The 21,718-nt window shown below is 53.2% G+C and overlaps 2 protein-coding genes and 1 long non-coding RNA gene across 3 annotated transcripts; 1 reads left to right on the plus strand and 2 right to left on the minus strand.

Moving 5' to 3' along the window:
- Nucleotides 1–4,124: 4,124 nt before the first annotated feature.
- Nucleotides 4,125–11,240, minus strand: COX6B1 (cytochrome c oxidase subunit 6B1). Its single transcript, XM_084771082.1, has 4 exons — nucleotides 11,088–11,240; nucleotides 8,924–9,040; nucleotides 7,877–7,977; nucleotides 4,125–4,310 (listed from the first exon to the last, which is right to left on the minus strand). The coding sequence occupies exons 2-4, from the start codon at nucleotides 9,027–9,029 to the stop codon at nucleotides 4,257–4,259; spliced, it is 261 nt and encodes an 86-aa protein (XP_084627208.1). The 5' UTR covers nucleotides 9,030–9,040; nucleotides 11,088–11,240; the 3' UTR covers nucleotides 4,125–4,256.
- LOC311591474 lies at nucleotides 9,465–12,110 on the plus strand. The gene is made up of 2 exons (XR_014777114.1): nucleotides 9,465–10,432; nucleotides 11,349–12,110. It is a non-coding gene; the product is annotated as an uncharacterized lncRNA (long non-coding RNA).
- A 2,400-nt stretch (nucleotides 12,111–14,510) lies between these two features.
- On the minus strand, nucleotides 14,511–18,344 carry ETV2 (ETS variant transcription factor 2). Its single transcript, XM_084770693.1, has 7 exons — nucleotides 18,067–18,344; nucleotides 17,762–17,853; nucleotides 17,574–17,663; nucleotides 17,306–17,365; nucleotides 16,460–16,924; nucleotides 15,847–15,959; nucleotides 14,511–14,725 (listed from the first exon to the last, which is right to left on the minus strand). Exons 2-7 carry the CDS (start codon nucleotides 17,829–17,831, stop codon nucleotides 14,525–14,527), a joined length of 999 nt encoding a protein of 332 aa, XP_084626819.1. The 5' UTR covers nucleotides 17,832–17,853; nucleotides 18,067–18,344; the 3' UTR covers nucleotides 14,511–14,524.
- Nucleotides 18,345–21,718: the final 3,374 nt, after the last annotated feature.

Here is a 21,718-nt window from a genome sequence, read left to right on the forward strand (position 1 = left end):
CGTCCCCTCCCCCAGCCACACTGAGCACTTCTGCTGCTGTTTTTACTATGATTACTAAATTCTGTTGGCTTGGCTGGGCGGTAATGGCGCACGCCTTTACTCCCAGCACTCGGGAGGCAGAGGCAGGTGGATCGCTGTGAGTTCGAGGCCAGCCTGGTCTACAAAGCAAGTCCAGGACAGCCAAGGCTACACAGCGAAACCCTGTCTCAAAAAAAATTATTTTTTCTGTTGGCTTAGTGTGTGTGTGTAGGTGAGAGGCCAACAACTTGCAGGAGTCAGTTCCCTCCCCTGACCACATGGGCCCCGTCGCTCGCTCTGCAAGCACTTGACACAGAGCCTGCTGGCCCGCATTCCATCCCTTGGGCTCACAGGGTCGGGGAGGACTGACTCCTGCAGGTTGCCCTCTGAGCTCTACCCTCAGGCATGTATCCTCACACGCATGTCTGTACACACAGACACAGACACTAAATAAAGTACTGCAGAACTGGGGCTGGAGAGACGGCTCAGTGGTTAAGAGCACCGGCTGCTCTTCCAAAGGTCCCAAGTTCAATTCCCGGCCACCACATGGTGGCTCACAACCATCTACAAATGAGATCTGGTGCCCTATTCTGGCCCGTGAGTAAGTACAAGGTCAGACTTGGCAATAGCAAGATTCTCTCTCAAAAAGTAAAATAAAAAGGCTCAGTACTTAAGAGAATTCACTGCCCTAAAGGAGTTCAGTTCCCAGCATGTTATCAGGCAGCTCACAACCACAGGTAATTCCAGTTCCAGACCCAAAGCCCTCTTTTGGCCTTACAGGGCATTTCCATATATGTGTACACATTAAAAAGGAGAGAGCTTGTCACCCCCCAGTGAGGGGCTGGGGCGTGGCTCAGTGGTAGAGCCCCTGCCTAGAATCCCCCAGTGAGGGGCTGGGGGTGTGGCTCAGTGGCAGAGCCCCTGCCTAGAATCCCCCAGTGAGGGGCTGGGGTGTGGCTCAGTGGCAGAGCCCCTGCCTAGAATCCCCCAGTGAGGGGCTGGGGTGTGGCTCAGTGGTAGAGACCCTGCCTAGAATCCCCCAGTGAGGGGCTGGGGCGTGGCTCAGTGGTAGAGACCCTGCCTAGAATCCCCCAGTGAGGGGCTGGGGCGTGGCTCAGTGGTAGAGCCCCTGCCTAGAATCCCCCAGTGAGGGGCTGGGGCGTGGCTCAGTGGTAGAGCCCCTGCCTAGAATCCCCCAGTGAGGGGCTGGGGCGTGGCTCAGTGGTAGAGCCCCTGCCTAGAATCCCCCAGTGAGGGGCTGGGGCGTGGCTCAGTGGTAGAGCCCCTGCCTAGAATCCCCCAGTGAGGGGCTGGGGGCGTGGCTCAGTGGTAGAGCCCCTGCCTAGAATCCCCCAGTGAGGGGCTGGGGGTGTGGCTCAGTGGTAGAGCCCCTGCCTAGAATCCCCCAGTGAGGGGCTGGGGTGTGGCTCAGTGGTAGAGCCCCTGCCTAGAATCCCACAGTGAGGGGCTGGGGTGTGGCTCAGTGGTAGAGACCCTGCCTAGAATCCCCCAGTGAGGGGCTGGGGGTGTGGCTCAGTGGTAGAGCCCCTGCCTAGAATCCCCCAGTGAGGGGCTGGGGGTGTGGCTCAGTGGTAGAGCCCCTGCCTAGAATCCCCCAGTGAGGGGCTGGGGTGTGGCTCAGTGGTAGAGCCCCTGCCTAGAATCCCACAGTGAGGGGCTGGGGTGTGGCTCAGTGGTAGAGACCCTGCCTAGAATCCCCCAGTGAGGGGCTGGGGGGTGTGGCTCAGTGGTAGAGCCCCTGCCTAGAATCCCCCAGTGAGGGGCTGGGGTGTGGCTCAGTGGTAGAGCCCCTGCCTAGAATCCCCCAGTGAGGGGCTGGGGTGTGGCTCAGTGGTAGAGCCCCTGCCTAGAATCCCCCAGTGAGGGGCTGGGGTGTGGCTCAGTGGTAGAGCCCCTGCCTAGAATCCCCCAGTGAGGGGCTGGGGGCGTGGCTCAGTGGTAAAGCCCCTGCCTAGAATCCCCCAGTGAGGGGCTGGGGTGTGGCTCAGTGGTAGAGACCCTGCCTAGAATCCCCCAGTGAGGGGCTGGGGTGTGGCTGTTGCTAACCTGTGGAAGGCTGAGTTCAACTCCCAGGACACAGTCCCTCAAGGCATGTGAGCACTAGTTAATGATCCTCCTCTAGGCGGGTGTTTTAGAGACCCTGTGCAAGGGCCATTATCTTCAGGTTATGCAGCATTTCTGTTCATCTGAGCTCTCATCAGCGTGTCAGAGAAGTGTTTCTGCGGTTATTTGAAGTTTGCTAGCTGGCCAGGCTGACTCCCTGACACACTGGTGTGTGGCGAGTCCTCTGTGGGATGGTGTGCCAGTGTGGCCACACAAAGGGGCAGGAGACCCAGGCCCCAAGGAGAGGGAACTTGAGCAGAGGCTTGTTATTAGGCAGAGATGTCTGGTATTTTAGAATGTCCTAAGTCCAGCCGGTGCTGTATACTCGTAAGCTATGCACTAATGGAGCCGATAAAAAGTTTATCTGAGGGGCTGGAGAGATGGCTCAGAGGTTAAGAGCACTGACTGCTCTTCCAGAGGTCCTGAGTTCAATCCCAGCAACCACATGGCTCACAACCATCTATAATGGGATCTGATGCCCTCTTACTGGCCTGCAGGTGAACTGTATACAAAATAAATCAATAAATAAATTTAAAAAAAAAAGTGTATCTGAGCTACAATGAAAGGTTAGGGGCAGAGGAAAATCTCCTTAGAAATAAAATATCATCTCCAGGATTTTTGTTTTTGGTTTTTTTCTTTTCCTCCTTTATTAGTTTATTCTTGTTACATCTCAATGGTTATCCCATCCCTTGTATCCTCCCATTCTTCCCTCCCTCCCAATTTCCCCTTATTCCCCTCCCCTATGACTGTTCCTGAGGGGGATTACCTCCCCCTCTATATGATCATAGGGTATCAAGTCTCTTCTTGGTTGTTTTTGTTTTTTGAAAAATGGTCTTCTGTGTAACAGCGCTGGCTGTCCTGGACTCACTTTGTAGACCAGGCTGCCCTCTTCTGGCCTCTGCAGGCACTGCATGCTCACTGTACACAAAACACACACACAGGCAAAACATCTATGCAACAACACAACACTTGCTGGAGTTTGGTTCCCTGTAAAAGTAACTTTTATTCTCCTGGCTCAACTGTTGTCTGGGAGGCTCACTGCCTCTGTCTGCTAACCTAGGCCTAGTCCTGGAAGTTTCTAGACCCCCATACAATCTAATCTAGGCCTAGAATGTTTTCACCTTCTGAGACGTACTGCTTAATAAGCTCATCCTTACCTGTTCTTTCTGAGCTCTGGGCTGGCTGGTTCAACGCAGCTGTCCTGGCTCAAACTCTCATCCCAGCTGACTTATTTACTCTGGCTTCTCTCCTGACCTGGAATTGCTCTGTTTGGCCTTAAATCAACTCACCAGCCTGCTCTAATCTTCTGGCTTCTTATTTTCTGGCTCATTCTGTCTTTACCTGAGTTCTCGCTCTACAACCCATCTCTCTATTACTGTCCTGGTAAAACTGCCTCTTAAGTAGCTTCTCTTTTCTCCCTCTTCTCGTGAGAGTTGGGAGTAGCCTATTCTGTCAAATCTTCTGATTTGTCACCTTTTCTGTCAATTAGAGATCACTTTCAAACTTGGGTGCTTCCTTTTACAAGCTAACTTTACCGTCTAAGGGCCTGATCACACAGACCTAGAAGATCTTTGGATGTAGCCAGGTGTGGTGGGCAGGAGGATCACTGTGAGTTCGAGGCCAGCCTGGTCTACAAAGTGAGTCCAGGACAGTCAAGGCTACACAGAGAGACCCTGTCTCAAAAAACAAACAAAACAAACAAACAAAAATCTTTGGATGTGATGTCTTGCTAGCCAGATCACACAGACCTAGAAGGTGTTTGGACGCCGTGATCTGAATTAACATTCCTCTACAATTCCCGACACGCACAACTATCTGTGACTCCAGTTCCAACTCTCTTCTGGTCCCCTTAAGCACACGCACACACAAGTACACACACACATACACACACAAACACACACCCCTCTTAATTTTAAAAACAGGAAGGATAACCACCGTGAGGTGCACCCAGCGGGCCCAGCTGTCCGACACACACAGAGAGAAACGTTTCCGTGAACTTTTATTAGCAGTCGCAGCATGATTCAGGGTCCCAGGGCCGGGACCGTCGTATAGCCGGGTCCCCCTTCACTCTGTGGGGAGAAGGACGGAGAACAGGGGAGGTGGGTGGGGCCAGGTCAGATCTTCCCAGGAAACGTGCCTTCTGCTCTGCGGTCATCCCAGGCCGAGACCTGAAAAGACAAGTGCTGTAACTCCGTCCTCCTGTGGCAAGGCCTGAGCTTTACCCACTGCTGCTCGCGGCCAACAGGCGGCCACAGCTGCCTCCCGGGCACCAGGCGCTGTCCCCAAGAATCCAGTGACTCAAAACGACAAAACAACTATTCTAAACGAGCTGACGGTCCGGAAGAACAGGCAAAACAGTCCCGGGATCACCAGCAGAGAGGGAACTGCTCTTGCAGAGAACCCACATTTGGTTCTCGGCACTCACCGGGGAGCTCACCACTGCATGTGATCCGGCTTCTTCTGGTCTCCTTGGATACTGCTCTCACACGCTCATGCGCCCCCCCCCCCCACAGCAACAGTGTGTGTCTGTCTGTCTGTCTGTCTTTTTTAAATACTTTATTTATTTTATGTATATGAATGTTCTATCTGCATGTACACCTGCAGGCCAGAAGAGGGCTCAGATTCCCGTACAGATGGTTGTGAGCCACCAGGTGGTTGCTGGGAACTGCACTTCCTCAAGAAGAGCCGACAGTGCTCTATCTACTGAGCCATCTCTCCAGCTCCTATATATTGGTTTTTCAAGACAGGGTATCACTGTGTAGTCTCAGAATTCACTCTGTAGACCAGGCTGGCCTCAAATTCACAGAGATCCACCTGCTGGTGTGAAAATATGTTTCAAGTACAGAAAAAGACCAAAGTATAACCAGGTGTGCTAGCTGAGACCTGCCAGCTCGGCACTCAGGAGGGAGGGGCTGGCAGATTATGGTGAATTTGGGGCCAGCCTGGGCTACCTGATAAGTTCAGTGAAAGTTTGAGCATTAATGTGAGACCTTGCTCAAAGAAAGTAAAATACAGACTGTACAATACATTTGTCTAAAGTCTTTTTCTCTCTACTCCCCTCCTCTCCTCCCCCTCGCCTGCCTCTCCCTCCCCCCTCCCTCCCCCCTGCCTCTCCCTCCCTTCCTCCCCCCTCCCTCCCCCCTGCCTCTCCCTCCCTTCCTCTCCCTCCCCCTCCCAACACTTGCTGCTCTTCCCCCTAGCTGCCCTAGAGTTCCCAGAGCTCAAGTCAAGCTGCCTACAAACACCTATGAATCCAGCTCCAGGGGATCTGGCGCCCTCTTCTGGCTACCTCAGGGACCTGCACTCATCCCAACACACAGGTAACTGAAAGTTTATACCTTAAAATAACAACAAACTTACAGATGGGGCTGGAAAGACTCTGGCTAAAACCAGTTCAGTTCCCAGAGCCCAGAAGGCTCACAACTTCCTGTGACTTCAGCGCCAGACGTTCCATACCATCTGACCTCCATGGGCACCACACTCAAATGCACATACCCAAATACATAATTAATAAAAACAATTACTAAGGGCTGGAGAGATGGCTCAGTAGTTAAGAGCACTGTCTGCTCTTCCAGAGGTCCTGAGTTCAATTCCCAGCAACCACATGGTGGCTCATAATCATCTGTAATAGAATCCGATGCCCTCTTCTGGTGTGCATGAAGACAGTGTACTCATATACATAATAAGTAAACAAAACTTAAAAATAATAAAGTCTTTAAAAAAGCAAAACACAGTTGGGCGTGGTGAAGCTCAGAAGGAGGAGGCAAGTGGATCTCTGAGTTTGAGGCCAGCCTGGTCTACAGCTGAGCTGCAGGACAGCCAGGGCTACACAGAGAAAGTCTGTATCAAAAACCCAAAAAGAAAAACAAAACAAAACGCAAACACAGAGAGGCTCAGCACATGCCTCAGATGAGAGGGTATGTGTGCTTATGGTGAGTACCAGGATACTCCCAGCTACAGCCCAGATGGGCAAAACTGCAAGCTTGGAAAGGTGGCTCAGCAGTTAAGAGCACTGGTTCAATTCCCAGCACCCACATGGCGGCTCACAAACACCTGTGACTTCAGTTCTAGTGGATCTGACACTGTCTTCTGGCCTCCATGTGCACCAGGCACACATGTGACACACACAAACACACATGTAAGTAAAGGATCCACACCTAAGCTGGGTGTGGTGGCGCACGCCTGTAGTCCCAGCACCCAGGGAGGCAGAGACAGGAGGACCTCTGTGAATTCAGGGCCAGCCTGGTCTACAAAACAAGTCCAGGGCAGCCAAGGCTACACAGAAACCCCATCGTGAAAAACCAAAAGAAATTCCAGCACTTGGGTGGCAGAGGTGGGTGATCTCTTAGTTCAAGGCCAGCCTGGTCTACAGAGCAAGTTCCAGGACAGCCAGGACAACACATAGCGCCCTTGTCTTGAAAAAACACAAAAAGAAAAGAAAAAGCAAAAAGCACAGAGGCTGGAGAGATGGAGGTGGCTGAGAGTTCAGAGCCTGAGAGCGCACTTTGCTCTTGGATGGGCCCTGCGCCCCACGGAGGCTCATAATCAGTCTCTTACGGACTCTGCAGACAGCAGTCCTGCCCGTGGTGCAGACACACATGCACCCACACAGAAGAAAAGAAAGTACAAGACGAGGGCGTCTTGGATACAGCCATCAAAAGAGGAACAAAATAAGAAGGATCAATATATTATTTAAAAGTACCTTTAAAAATTACTGTACCGTAGTTATAAGGGGGTTGGGGGGGCAGCTGGGGATATGGCCCGGCTGGCCGGCTGCTTGCCTAGCGCACAGGAAGCATGGGATCCATCCCAGCACTGCTCCAGCAGGGTGTTGTGGCCTGTGGTCCCAGCTCTCAGGAGTTCAAGGTCATTCTTGACCACAGAGCAAGTCTGAAGACAGTCTAGACTACATAAGATCTGTCTAACAACAGCTACCACCCCACAGGTCAAAATAAACCCCAGGACGGAGTATCCAGTGTAACGGGCTGGACACTCAGCAGGCAGGCGGGCCTGTTGCTCCTGCAGAGGACCCAGGTTCGGTTCCCAGCTCTCAACCTTTACTAACTCCAGTTGCAGCTGATCAACTCCTCTCCTGACCCCCACAGGCAGCAGCGCGCTCGCACGCACACGTGCTATATATTACACACGCATGCGAACCCCAACTTTTAAAGAAATGATAGGATTTCAGTAGCCCAACATGTCTGTCTGTCTGTCTGTCTCTTTCTCTCTTTGGTTTTTCCGAGACAGGGTCTCTCTGTGTAGCCTTGGCTGTCCTAGACTCACTTTGTAGACCAGGCTGGCCTTGAACTCACAGCGATCCTCCTGCCTCTGCCTCCCGAGTGCTAGGATTTCAGGTGTGCACCACCACACCAGGCTAAATGCTCACATTTTTATTTTAAGACACGTGTTTTTGTTGTTTCCTTCCTTTCTTTCTTCCTTTTTTGTTTTTGTTTGTGTTTGTTTTTGAGACAGGGCCTCTCCTGTTGCCATAGTGTCCTGGCTGTCCTAGATCTGTAGACCAGGTTGGCCTCAAACTCACATCGATTTATACACAGCCAGAGTCCATTTTTCTCCAGTGCAAGGCGGACCTAGGAGAGCGGTCCTGGGCTGAGAGCCCTGACTGACGAGGAGTCAGTGACACTCCACGCGGCTCCCACCTCGTCCCTTGGTCACCATACTCCTGTCCGCTAGGTCCCCACCTGACCGCCCAAGAGTCCCGCGGGGAGGCACATACCCATGACACCGGGCAGAGGGACTTGTACACGCGCCGGTACCACTCACACACGGAGACGTCGCCCCCCTTCGCGTTCATCGCCTTCTCGCAGCGGTGGAAGTCTGTGAGGAAAAGAGGTTGGGGACCAACTCAGACCAAGCACACGTTTGAGGAAAATCCCCAAATACTTTTTTGCTTCATGACTGCTTATATATACACAGAGAGAGAGAGTGCAAAGTTACAGGTATACCATAAGGAGCTGTATACACCCAACCTGGACTGTTATACTGTTGCCCAATTAGAACATTCTAGAGCTAGGAAAGATGGCGAAGTATGAGGGGCTGTGGAAGCCCAGAGAAGGCGAGGAAAGCCGAGGAAGGCAGGAGGGTGTTTGGGTGTTTATTTTGCTTTTGACTTTTTTTTGGGGGGGGGGGTCCCGAGACAGGGTTTCTCTGTGTAGCCTTGGCTGTCCTAGACTCACTTTGTAGACCAGGCTGGCCTCAAACTCACAGTGATCCACCTGCCTCTGCCTCCCGAGTGCTGGGATTAAAGGTGTGCGCCACCACACCTGGCTTCACTTTTTGACTTTTTTAAGGGAAGGTCTCATGGACTCAAGCATGACAGGGGCACCCAACTGTGACCACTTTCAATTAACGGTGTCCCGTGTCTAGTGAGGAGAGAGAGAAAGAACTGTGCTGACGACCAGGCACAGAGCAAGCAGAGGACAGAGTGCTGGCAATATCTGCTTTCCCACATGGTTGTGACTGCAGGAGACGCTTCTGAATTAATTGATTACATGCTGTGTTTATTTGTATGTTGTGCGCATGTGTGGCACACACACAAAACACATACATAACTCTTCAAAGCCATTATTGTTGAGACCAAAGTCCTACTTTGACAACTAGTACGAGGGGGTTCTGGGCTCTCCGGACAGTATGTCCAGAGTGAATGAAAACAGGCTGGGATGCACAGGGCCCTGGGCCCCAACTTCCCTCATGAGATGTGAGGCATGCACAAAACCCAGGCAAGATCCACACACATTAGCCTTGCCCCCGGGAGCCGGCTTACCCAGGTAGTTCTGCCAGCAGTTCTTGGTCTGGTTCTGGTTTGGGAAGCGGCTGTCAAAAGGGGCAGTTTTGTAGTTCTTGATTTTAGTCTTGATGTCTTCGGCCATGGTGCTGACTCCTGGATGCAAACAGAGCAGGAACATTGGCAACCTTGGGAGTGCCTAGGCATGGGGATGACAGAGTAGCAAGGCCCAGTAGCAGGCCAGAAGAATGGGTGGACTGTGAATAAGCTATTATCCCCTCAAAGAATGATGAAGGGCAGGGGGGAATACACACACACACACACACACACACACACACATACACACGCACACACACATACACATACGTACATACATACACACATACATACACACATACATACACACACACGCACGCACACACACATACGTACATACATACACACACACATACATACACACACACACATACACACATGAGTGTAGAAGTCCCAGCAGGGTTGGACAGATGTCTCTCCTTGGCAAAACCAGCCTTTTGTAGACCAGGCTGGCCTCGAACTCACAGAGATCCGCCTGCCTCTGCCTCCCTATGCATGCACCACGATGCCCAGCTTGACAAAACCAGTCTTTATCCTTAAATTTCAGTTAACACTCACTGTGTAGGCCGGGTGTGGTGGTGCACGCCTTTAATCCCAGCACTGAGTTCGAGGCCAGCCTGGTCTACAAAGCGGGTCCAGGACAGCCAAGGCTACACAGAGAGACCCTGTCTCGAAAACCAAAACCAAACCAAACCAAACCACTCACTGTGTGCACAGCACATACTATGTGTACTCTATACACCCCACCCTTATGGCCACTCTAACAGGAATAGCTACCTCAGCTGCCTACACAAGGGTCAGGGTGTCTAAATGGCTTCCCAAGGTCACAGAGCTCCCAGTGGTCATGTTTCATCCATCATCATCAAAAACAACAAGGATTTTAGAGCTTTTCGATGTCACACACTCATCAGGCGTCCGGTGGACTCACAGTTTTCTCAGAATATGCCTCAACGCACTGCAAAACTGCTTAAGACGATCCCCCACCAACAAAAGGGGGAAACCATGCGTGAAGATGGTAATTTGTGACACTTGCAACTAGGACATCTGTGGTTCTGGCTGCCGACAAAGCCCTAAACGGTGCCAAGTCTACTGAAGTTGCCGCCTCCGTCCCTGAAGGAAGTGTAGGCTGCGTTCCCACTAAGAGGTAAATAAAGGCGCATGCGACGCCCTCCATACGCGCTCCAATACCTTAGCTCCCGGGATCCCGTGGACCCTTGAGCACCCAAGGCTTAAAGCAAAACAAACAACAACAACAAAACCACCACTGCCACGAAGAAAACCGGCTGACTACGTCTGTAGAGATGACACAACAGCCAACGTCCCCGAACCTGAGAGGAAAATGTCTCTATCCTAGAGCATCTATCTGGACGACCTTGGCGCCACAGGGGTGCGCAGGCCAATGCCAATTCAAGTGGTCCCGAGAAGCAGGGCGCCTGGACCGTGCAACAACAGGTTCCCTGGGAGGGGGAGTGGGGGGGAGAACGGGCGGGGGGAAGGGGGGGAGGAAGCAATTTCGAGAGTTTTGGTCACAGACGATGCTGAGGGGGAACCGGACAAGGCCTTGGGGCGCGCGCGCGGGCGGCCACTCCTGGGCTAAAAAAAAAAGCACCGTGGTCCGATTTCCTGGGTCCAAATCCCGATGGCGGCCCTTACAGCCGCCGACTAAGAAGCTTTCACACTCCCAGCCTCGGCGCTGTTTTGTTTGTTTTGTTTTTTTTTGGTTTTTCGAGACAGGGTTTCTCTGTGTAGCCCTGGCTGTCCTGGACTCGCTTTGTAGACCAGGCTGGCCTCGAACTCACAGCGATCCCCCTGCCTCTGCCTCCCGAGTGCTGGGATTACAGGGTGTGCGCCACCACCACCCGGCTCTCGGCGCTGTTAAAAGGGTGATGAAGGCCGACCCTGGTCCCCGGGGCCGGAGGATGCAGCAAGTTTAAACAGAGGATGCTCGGGACGCGGCCGGGCATCATCACGGTCAGCTCCAGGACCCCCGGGGCCCGCGCGGCAGCCACGGCAGCCGGGAAGTCTCTTCCCGGCGCCAGGGAAGCCCTGGGCAGCGTCTCTAGCCCTGGACCTGGGCCTCCCCGGATCCCTGGCCCTTCACACTCACCGACAGACGGCCCCGGGGCGGCGTTCGCTCAATGTGACCCCTTTAGCAAAGACGCCAATGTCAGGCAGGAAGCGGAATTCCGGCTGGCCGGAAGCTGAGAGAGGAGGAGCCGAAGGGAGTCCTCCGGGAGGATAGAGTGGCCGCAGGGCGGGGCGGGGGCAGGGGGCGTGCCCAGAAGCCGCTATGGCCACGCCCACTCCTACAGAGATCCGATCTCCTATTGAGCTAAATCCCTGCTCATTATTTTTCTTTTCCAATCAGGATATGGCGTTGCTCTCTAAAGGCTCCCGACGTCTAATGATGGGTTCTTGTCCACCTGCCTGACCTGCCTGGAGGAAAAAGACGGCTGTCTGCAGAGCGGGGGTGGGAAAATGTCCTAGACTGTTTGTGGGTGTTTGTTTGTTTGTTTTTGGTTTTTTGAGACAGGGTCTCTCTTTGTAGCCCTGGCTGTCCTGGACTCGCTTTGTAGACCAGGCTGGCCTCGAACTCACAGCGATCCTCCTGCCTCTGCCTCCCGAGTGCTGGGATTAAAGGCGTGCGCCACCACCGCCACCTCCCCGGCTAGGCAGGCTTTTTATAAGAAAAACCATAACTATGTAACAACCAGGTAACTAGGTGGGAAGCAAGGGGGGAGGGAAGCATTACATCATTTTGATTTACAGCTAAACACAAGAAGATTTCGTTCTGAGCATAATGTCCAAGTAGCCAGACAAAGCATTTTAAGCTGTTTGGCTAAGATATATAGGCTTGGGGACTTTTCCGTGCCCAACCATCCTGGAGAAAGGAGCATAGCAGGGTATGGTGGTTGTGTTTTTAAGTAGTACATAAATCATTAATTCAGGGCTGGAGAGGTGGCTCAGGGGTTAAGAGCACTGGCTGCTCTCCCAGAGGTCCTGAGTTCAATTCCCAGCAACCACATGGTGGCTCACAGCCATCTGTAATGATGTATGGTGCCCACTTCTGTCATCCGGGCACACATGTAAACAATACTGTACACACAATAAATAAGTAAATTCAAAAAAATATGTGTAATAGCAACAATTCTTAAAATTAAAAAACCCAATATATTTATTAAAAAAATCATTAATTCAAGCAGAATGTTCAACAAGTATTGAATTGCAGGTCAAAGGCTGTTCAAGCTCCCAGGCAGGTGGAGTCTGAGAACCTGGACTTAATCTTATTTTAGGATAACAATAGAGATTTGGAGGCAAAATGGCTTCTGATATGCTAAAGCCACAGCAGGCATTAACAGTGGAGCCATAGTTATGCTAGGAACTAAAGTAGGTTTCAATGGAGGGGCTGTAGTGTTTAAACAGTTACAACACAACTGTGTACCCTTATGCCTGGACTCAAAGGAAAGTTGTTTATTTATTTGTTTCCAAAAAATAGTTATAAAAAGCGGATCGCTGTGAGTTTGAAGCTAGCCTGGTCTACAAAGCGAGTCCAGGACAGCAAGGGCTACACAGAGAGACCCTGTCTCCAAAAACAAAACAAAACAAAAAAGCACTGACTGCTCTTCTAAAAGTAATGAGTTCAATTCCCAGCTACCACATGGTGGCTCATAACCATCTATAATGAGATCTGGTGCCCTCTTCTGGCCTGCGGGCACATATGTGGGCAGAATATTGTGTAAATAATAAGTAAATAAATCTTAAAAAGAAAGAAAGAAAGAAAGAGAGAAGAGAGAGAGAGAGAGAGAGAGAGAGAGAGAGAGAGAGAAATGGTGCCAGGTGTGGTGGCACACGCCTTTAATCCCAGCACTCGGGAGGCAGAGGCAGGAGGATCACTGTGAGTTCGAGGCCAGCCTGGTCTACAAAGTGAGTCCAGGACAGCCAAGGCTACACAGAAAAACCCCTGTCTTGAAAAAAAAAAAAAAACAACCCAGAACCCCAGACCCGTGTTTGCCACATGCAGTTTAGATCCGTCAGCACGGATTATTGTAGTAAATCCATTTCCTGGCACTCAGCTTCCGTGCTGTTCCCCACTGTGCACCCGTAGCCATAAGGATGGCTTCAGCACTTGGGTTATAACGCGTCCTTTCCTCAGCCTGAACTGGTTCCCTGGCTCCTGGCGTAACTAGTCTAAAATAGATTTCTTACCGATGAACTTTGACCACCTAACCTCTCCTCACTTCCTGCACCGCAGGCACCCCAATTTAGCTGGTCCTTAAACATACAGGCTGGCTTTCCCCGGCTTCCGCACTTGTTCCTTCTGATGGTTTGGATGCTCTGCCTAAAGATGGCTCCTCTTTTTTTTTTTTTTTTTTTTTAAATCTTTAAAGATTTGTAAACCGGGCGTGGCAGCGCACGCCTTTAATCCTAGCACTCGGGAGGCAGAGGCAGGAGGATGGCTGTGAGTTCGAGGCCAGCCTGGTCTACAAAAGCGAGTCCAGGACAGCCAAGGCCACACAGAGAAACCCTGTCTCTCGGGGGGGAAAAAAAATTTGTTTATTATGTACACAGTGCTCTGCCTGCATGTACACCTGCAGGCCAGAAGAGGGCGCCAGATCTCACTATAGATGGCTGTGAGCCACCATGTGGTTGCTGGGAATTGAACTCGGGACCTCTGGAGGAGCAGTCAGGGCTCTAAACCTCTGAGCCATCTCTCTAGTGCTCCATCCTCACCCCACTTTTTGTTTTGTTTTGTTTTCTCTGTGTGGCCCTGGCTGGCCTGGACTCCCTTTGTAGACCAGGCTGGCCTCAAACTCACAGCGATCCTCCTGCCTCTGCCTCCCAAGTGCTGGGATTGAAAGGCGTGCGCCGCCACCACCCGGCCAGGTTATCTTTCTAATCTCTTAATATATCCAACGTAAAAAAAATTTTTTTGGGAGGGGGAATAAATTTGTAGATAAGTTTGAGAGGACAAACTAGTGTCAAGCCTTAACGAGTCCAATTTCTTTAAACGTCTCTATAACCGGACAGGCGCACAGTAGACCCTGTGGACTTTCTTACCCCAAAACTAATCTCCAAATTGAGAGGTGCAGAAGGCGCTGAGAGAGCGAAGGCGGCGGGTGGGGTGGGGTGGGGTGGCGGGCAGAGCGGGCCTAGAGGAGGAAGAGCAGGGAGGCAGCTGGGCTTTGTAGGTAATGGGGTCTCAATGTGAGGGGTCTTCGCTCCTGGTCCTCTTAGCGGAGGAACTAAGACACTGACCGTCTAGGGGCTTAATGGAGTCAGAGCCCAGGCTCATAGGGTCTGTGAAAGATGGAATGAGCAGGGCGGTGGCGGCGAACGCCTTTAATCCCAAGCACTCGGGAGGCAGAGGCAGGTGGATCGCTGTGAGTTCGAGGCCAGCCTGGTCTACAAAGAGAGTCTAGGACAGCCAAGGCTACACAGAGAGACCCTGACTCGGAAAACAAACCAACAAACAAACAAAAAGACAGTTGGAAAAGAATCAGACAAGCAATCTCATTCGACGGTGTTTTTTATTTTTTATTTATTTTATTGGCTTTCTGCACCTGGCAGGTGTCCCACGTCACCGGGACAGGCGAGGACGGGCACGCGTCCCCCGAAGCGGTACGTGTACTTGCGCCCGCCGCTCTTGAGCACGATGTCGCGGCGGTAATAGTAGCGCAGACCTCGGCTCAGCTTCTCGTAGTTCATCCCCGGCTTCCTCTTGCGCTCGCCCCACAGCCGGGCCACCTAGGGTGCAGTCCGGGGGTCAGAGGGACCCGGGGGCGGGTGTTAGCCGCTGTGACGGGTGGGTGGGTGCGGGTCTTAGCCGCTGTGATGTGTGTGTGGGGTCTTAGCCGCTGTGATGTGTGGGGGGGGGCCTTAGCCGCTGTGATGTGGGGGGGGGGTGTTAGCCGCTGTGACGGGTGGGGCGGGTGTTAGCCGCTGTGATGGGTGGGTGGGGGGCCTTAGCCGCTGTGACGGGTGGGGCGGGTGTTAGCCGCTGTGATGGGTGGGTGGGGGGCCTTAGCCGCTGTGATGTGTGGGGGGCCTTAGCCGCTGTGATGTGTGGGGGGTGTTAGCCGCTGTGATGTGGGGGGGTCTTAGCCGCTGTGATGTGTGTGTGGGGGGTGTTAGCCGCTGTGATGTGGGGGGGGTGTTAGCCGCTGTGACGGGTGGGGCGGGTGTTAGCCGCTGTGATGGGTGGGTGGGGGGCCTTAGCCGCTGTGACGGGTGGGGCGGGTGTTAGCCGCTGTGATGTGGGGGGGTCTTAGCCGCTGTGATGTGTGTGTGGGGGGGTGTTAGCCGCTGTGATGTGTGGGGGGTGTTAGCCGCTGTGATGTGGGGGGGGTCTTAGCCGCTGTGATGTGTGTGTGGGGGGGTGTTAGCCGCTGTGATGTGTGTGGGGTGTTAGCCGCTGTGATGTGGGGGGGGTCTTAGCCGCTGTGATGTGTGTGGGGGGGTGTTAGCCGCTGTGATGTGGGGGGGAGGTGTTAGCCGCTGTGACGGGTGGGGCGGGTGTTAGCCGCTGTGATGGGTGGGTGGGGGGTCTTAGCCGCTGTGACGGGTGGGGGGGGCCTTAGCCGCTGTGACGGGTGGGGCGGGTGTTAGCCGCTGTGATGGGTGGGGCGGGTCTTAGCCGCTGTGATGGGGGGGGTCTCAGCCGCTGTGATGGGTGGGGCGGGTGTTAGCCGCTGTGATGGGGGGGTGGGGGGCCTTAGCCGCTGTGATGTGTGGGGGGTGTTAGCCGCTGTGATGGGTGGGGCGGGTCTTAGCCGCTGTGATGGGTGGGGGTCTCAGCCGCTGAGTCGGGCAGAGGTGGGCGGGGGGGGGGCGGCAGGCATCTCGGGGCACTTGAGGGGTTGTCCTACCTCTTTGGGGTCGCACAGCTGGAACTCGCGGCTGTTGCCCGTCCAGCGAATGCAGCTGCTGCGCGCCCCGTCGTGGAGCAGCTCCAGGAGGAACTGCCATAGCTGAATGGGACCTGAGAGGGTGGGGAGAGGCAGGTGAACGACAGGCTTCCCGGAACACTCCGCTGCGACCACCCTAGCAGTCGCGCGAGGGCGCGGGAGGACGGTGAGTCTTCGCTTCCAAGGCTAAAAAGATTCACGTTGTCCCGACTTAGGACCCCAGGAGTCCATCTCTGTCCCCTCCTCGGGGGGGTGGGGCGTGTCTGTGAGTTCACAGGAGAGAGACCCGAGAGTCAGTTTGAGGGACCCCAGCCAGCTGAGGCCCATCTAGGAAAATTCAGGAATTTGGCTTCCCCGCCTTGAAGACGCGGGCATCTGAATGCGCATCTTTCCGCTCACACGGCCCCTAACCTCTGCTTCTCCAGCGTCCTCTTCACCCCATTCCCTCTTTCCGCTTCAGACACATAACCTCGCCCCCCCCTGTCAAGTTTCCAAGACCCAGACCCCCCACCCCACCCCCCACCCCCTCATCCATCTGACGTCACCACCTCCTCTGCGGGTTGCAGCCACTCACCTCGGTGGTTGGCTCTGGGGTGGTGGCGAGTCCAGGTGGCCCGATCGGACCGCGGGCTCGATCTGGAGGGCGTGCTGAACGGTGGACCCTGGTGACCCTCGCAAGGGACGCTGCAGCCCTGCAGCCCGGCGTCCCACGGGGCGGTGTAGTCCGGACAGCCCGCGCGCGCTTCCCCCGACAGGCCATCGTCCCAGTAGGTGGCTCCATTGGGGCGCACAGAACTGTCCCAGCTGGCCGCGCTCCAGGTGGCCGGAGGAGGGTGCGACGACCACGAGGGGGGTCCCCCTCCCGCCGAGGTGGCGGGATTCGGGTCCGTCCCCGCTTCGAAGCCAACCGACGGGGAGGGACTGGTGCCTGGAGGGGCGGGGCCCGGCGGCTGTGATACGCAGCTCCACGGGTCCGAGGTGTTGCGCCCCAGGTTTGTCCAGTCTCGCGACCACGGAAGGGGGTGAGCAGCAACAGGCTCTGTGAGGGGGATGGACCTTAAATGTGGGGGAGCCCAAGGATCTTAGTCCCACCCACGCACCTTTGGAAGTTTTAGGGGATGGGCGCCCATATCGTCTTGAGGATGTAGGTGCCCCCAGTACTAGCCTCACTAGCGGGGGTCGGGGGGCTGAACGCTCAACTCTGGTGTGTCAGGACCTCGCCCCCCCCCCCATTTTTGTTTTTGGCTTTGGTTTTTCGAGACAGGTTCTCTCTGTGTAGCCTTGGCTGTCCTGGACTCCCTTTGTAGACCAGGCTGGCCTCGAACTACAGCGATCCCCTTGCTTCTGCCTCCCGAGTGCTGGGATTAAAGGCGTGCGCCACCACCGCCCGGCTCTGGCCTTTCCTTTTCTGTACACTCACCTGCCTCGAAGGGTACTTCCTCGTGCTGTAAAGCGGGGCTCCAGTCCAGCTCTGGGAACCCTATGTTGGACAAGAAAGCAGCTGAGTTTAGGGTTAGGGTGTAAGCAATGACTTAGGGACCTCAACCACCCACGCTCGCCTCTTTTCAACCTCACGAGTCCAAACATGCTACTCCCTTCCCGCTCAGCCACCTCATTCCTTCTAAAGAGCCCAGCATCTCCCATTTCCCGCCCCCAGCACCCAGGGGGGCGTCCAACCCAGCAGCCACCTTTCCAGCAGCTCTCTATGGTCATCGGTGTGGTCTGCGCGTCCCCTTGCAGCGCTGCTTCAGGGAAGTAAAAACCAAACTCTGCTCCTTCTGCAGGCAAGGAGGATGTTAAGGCCCGGTGAGGGGGTCAAGAGGCCCGCATCCTGGGACCCTTGCGTACACTTTGTCCCCAAGCCAGGGCAGCCTACCCAGTCCTGTCAGCTTGTCCCCAGGAGGCACTTCCTGCAGTGACACGTCATCCCAGTTCCACAGGTCCATGACGGATGCTGCTCTGACTGCTCTGGTAGAGAGACGAAAAGGTGACATTTAGGGACCCAAGAGTCCTGATTGCAACCCTTGTTTCCCTCAGACTCCGCATTTGCAATCTCCTATCCCAGAAAATGGAATGTTGGTTTCCAATCCGTCCTCCCTTTTTCACTTAAACCCAGGCCCTGAGGGTCCTGGCCGCCCCAGTTGAGATACCCAGGCATCCAAGGCCCAGGTCGTGGCTCACCTCTTTGTTGCAGGTTCTTTCTCTCCTAAGCCAGGGGGGTCTCAGCCCCATTTCATACCATGCACCCTTCCCCGGGGGGCCTGATTAGGGGAGTGGGGGGGGGGTAGAATTTTCCGAGACGTCAGAGCTGGGGGTCGCAGCCTGGGTCAAGTTGCAAGGATGGGGGCGTGGCCAAGCTGTACCCCCTGCCTTAGGGATGCGTGCTGGTCCTTGGAACGGTCCCCTTTCAGGAACGAATTTGGCTTGGAGAAGGACTTGGGGGGCAGGGGCAAGGCAGGGCTGGGGGTGCCGAGGAGGTCTGAGGGATGCCTACATGGTAGTGGGGGTGGGGTGAGGGGCTTGGACAGGTTCCCCGTCTTGAGGGTTTGGTGCTGTGACATGAAAGGGGGTGGGGGAGGAGGGGGTCTGGGGTCAGCTGGGCAGCTCTGGGCTTATCTGCAACAGGAAGAGGGATTTCCGGCCAGATGCCCCCTTTCCCTAGCATCAGCCTACGTCACAATCGACAGGCAGGGTGACAGACAGCCAGATGGGGTGGGGTGAGGTGGAGGGGACGACTCCAACCTTAAAACCGCTACCAGGGACAGGGAGGGTGTCCAGGATCTACTCCTGAACAATGGTGATCATAACCAAATGACGTCATTTATGGTCTATAAAACAGTAATATAACCGCAGAGGTTAGGTGAGAGTCTGCCAGGAGCCACGCACAAGGGCCTCTCATTTAATTTAATTTTAAGGAGGAGGTATTTTTATCCCAACTTTATGAAGGGGGAAATTGAGGCATGCTTTCTCCTATTTCTTTTTCTCTCTGGACTTTCTGGGTGATAGCCCTCCCAGACCACTGGGACATTTTGAATATGAGCTGAATGTGAGTTATTGCGTAGAATATTTTATGTGTGGTAATAGTAGGCTAGGAAAAGGATGGAATGTTATATTTGCGGTGTGCTCCAAATGACTCAGGCGAAAATTACACGAACAGTGTGCATTAGGTATATGCACAGTATTTGTGACATGGCTATATCAAAAAGTTTTTATTTTTATTTTTTTAAGCCGGTTGGTAGGCACTCCAGGTGGATCGCTGTGAGTTTGAGGTCAGCCTGATCTACAAAGGGAGTCCAGGACAGCCGAGGCTACGCAGAGAAACCTTGTCTCGAAAATCAAAAACAAAAACAAAGTATTCTTTTAAAACTGAAACTCAGTAACTAGGGGACCTTGTTTTCTTTGTTTGTTTTGTTTTAGTTTGCTAAGCCTGGCAAACCCTAGCTTCAGTAACCGGGCCTCAGATCCTGTGTGTGTTCATCTTTCTTTTTCTTTCTTTCTTTCTTTCTTTCTTTCTTTCTTTCTTTCTTTCTTTCTTTCTTTTTCTTTCTTCCTTCCTTCCTTCCTTCCTTCCTTCCTTCCTTCCTTTCTTTCTTTTTTTCTCTCTCTCTTTTTTCTTTCTTTCTTTTCTCTTTTGGTTTTCACAACAGGGTTTCCTTATGTAGCCCTGGCTGTCCTGGACTCCCTTTGTAGACCAGGCTGGCCTCAAACTCACAAAGATCCACCTGTCTCTGCCTCCCAAATGCTGGGATTACAGGCGTGCACCACTGTGCCTGGCCATGTGCTGATTTTTCTAAGTATTTGCTTAGTAAATATTAATAAGTAAATATTTAATATTAAAATATGCGAGGCTATTTAAACATCTACTTTTAACATTAAAAATTCATTTACTGGCTAGGCAGAAGCAGGAAGATCTCTGAGTTTGAGGCCAGCCAGCACAGGGTGAGTACCAGGGCCAGGGCTGTACAGAGAAACCTTGTCTGAGAAAACCAAAAAAAATTACTTACTCTAAGTGAGTAAATATTTAATATTAAAAGCATTTTTTATTTCCAGACATGGTAGCATATGCCTTTATCCCCAGCACTAGGCAGACAGAGGAAGGCAGCAGCTCACTACAGAGTGAGTTCCAGGCCAGCCTGATCTACAAAGGAAGCCCAGGACAGCCAGGGCTATGTAGAGAAACCCTGTCTCAAAAAACCAAAAAATAAAAAATAATAAATACATTTCTGTCTTCACCCTGCAAGTGGTCTAGCACTTTGCTGTATCTCTACCCCTTTACCCTTAACTTTATTGTCATGTATGTGAGCCAGGACACGGGTATGTGTGAGCCAGGACACGGCTGTACAGGTCAGAAGACAACCCTGCATTTCTCTAGGGGTGGAACTCGGGTCAGGCGTCTATGGCAACCACCTTTAGCCATGGGGCCGTCATCCCATCAAATCTGTGGCTTATATTTTATTATTTCTCCTCCTTCCTTCCTCCCTTTCTTTCTTTATTTCTTCCTTCCTGCTTTTTTTTTTCCCCTCCCAGAACAGGATCTCACTATGTGGCTCTAGGTGGCCTCAAAGGCACAGATATCTGTTTATGTCTCTGTCCCCTGAGTGCTCGGATTAAAAGCACGTGCCATCATGCCCAGTATTGGTTTGTATTTTTAGGGTGTGTGTGAGTGTGCGTGCACATGCTGTCAGAGGTCAAAGGACACCTTGCAGGGGGTTTATTGTTTGCTTTCTACCATGTGCATCCTAGGGATCAGACTCGGGTCATCAGGATTGACCACAATGTGTTTCTTTCCACTGAGGCATCTCACTCACCTGACCCCTTGGATTTTAGAGAGAGGGGGTTGATTATGCAGCCAAGGTGGCCTCAAAATAGAACTGTTGACCCTCCTCCTCCTCCTCCTCCTCCTCCCTGGCTTCTGGGATTAAAATCATGCACAATGCCTAGCAACATATATATATATATGGTTCCCCCCCACCCCCCCACCCCGAGACAGGGTCTTTCTGTGTTAGCCTTGGCTGTCCTGGACTCACTTTGTAGACCAGGCTGGCCTCGAACTCACAGCGATCTGCCTGCCTCTGCCTCCCGAGTGCTGGGATTAAAGGCGTGCGCCACCACGCCCGGCTCTCTCTCTCTCTATGTGTTATACACACACACACACACACACACACACACACACACACACACACACTGTTTAATGTTCAAGTGTTTTGTCTATCTGTATGTATGTCCATGCACCATGTGCGTGCCCGGTGCCCGTGGAAATCAGAAAGTGGCATTGGACCCTCTTATCCACTGCATGGGCACTGAGAACCAAACCCATGTCCTCGGCAAGTGCCCTGAGCCACTGAGCCATCTTTCCAGCCCCTGGCCTCCCAAATCTTTTTAATAGCCTGTAGGACCCGCACAGCCCTCCAGTGTTCCGGAGGGTCAGGGATGCAGCGCTGCTCTTCTGTTTGGCAGAGGAAAAAGAGAACACTCTCCTGGGGGCTGTGACTGGATCCAGAAGCCCTCGGAGGTCGCTGGCTGCCTCCCATCCCCCAGTTCACCCATCCACTAGGGCCATGAAGGGTCCCTGAAGCTGGCCTCTCCTGTCTCCCTCTTCTCTGATTGTGAACCGTGGATCCCTGCTTCCCGGGCCCCTCTCTCTCCTGACAGCTCGTGGCCTCTCACTCCTCAGGACCCCTTTGCCCTCCGTCTCTTCTTACCTTGCTAGCCCCGGTACTGTGACAGTTCCCACTCCGCCCTGCCTCCCTCCATCCCTCCCTCTCTGCCTGTGGCACCCTCTGCCCCTGCTCTTTGACAATTCCCCTTTTTTGGGGGGGGGTAGGAATCACCT

Source organism: Acomys minous (genome assembly GCF_964271855.1).
Source record: "Acomys minous genome assembly, chromosome: 20".
Classification (NCBI taxonomy): Eukaryota; Metazoa; Chordata; class Mammalia; order Rodentia; family Muridae; genus Acomys; species Acomys minous.

Bases quoted from the DNA above. Each gene is read 5' to 3' on its own strand.
- COX6B1 (XM_084771082.1), bottom strand. From the start codon at position 9,029: ATGGCCGAAGACATCAAGACTAAAATCAAGAACTACAAAACTGCCCCT. The intron at 7,978-8,923 runs GTAAGCCGGCTC...TTTTCCTCACAG, and splicing joins CTGCTGGCAGAACTACCTGG to ACTTCCACCGCTGCGAGAAG. The intron at 4,311-7,876 runs GTATGTGCCTCC...TTGTCTTTTCAG, and splicing joins CCCTCTGCCCGGTGTCATGG to GTCTCGGCCTGGGATGACCG.
- ETV2 (XM_084770693.1), bottom strand. From the start codon at position 17,831: ATGGACCTGTGGAACTGGGATGACGTGTCACTGCAGGAAGTGCCTCCT. The intron at 16,925-17,305 runs GTGAGTGTACAG...TCCCCCTCACAG, and splicing joins GGAAGTACCCTTCGAGGCAG to AGCCTGTTGCTGCTCACCCC. The intron at 14,726-15,846 runs GTAGGACAACCC...ACTGCACCCTAG, and splicing joins AGCTGTGCGACCCCAAAGAG to GTGGCCCGGCTGTGGGGCGA.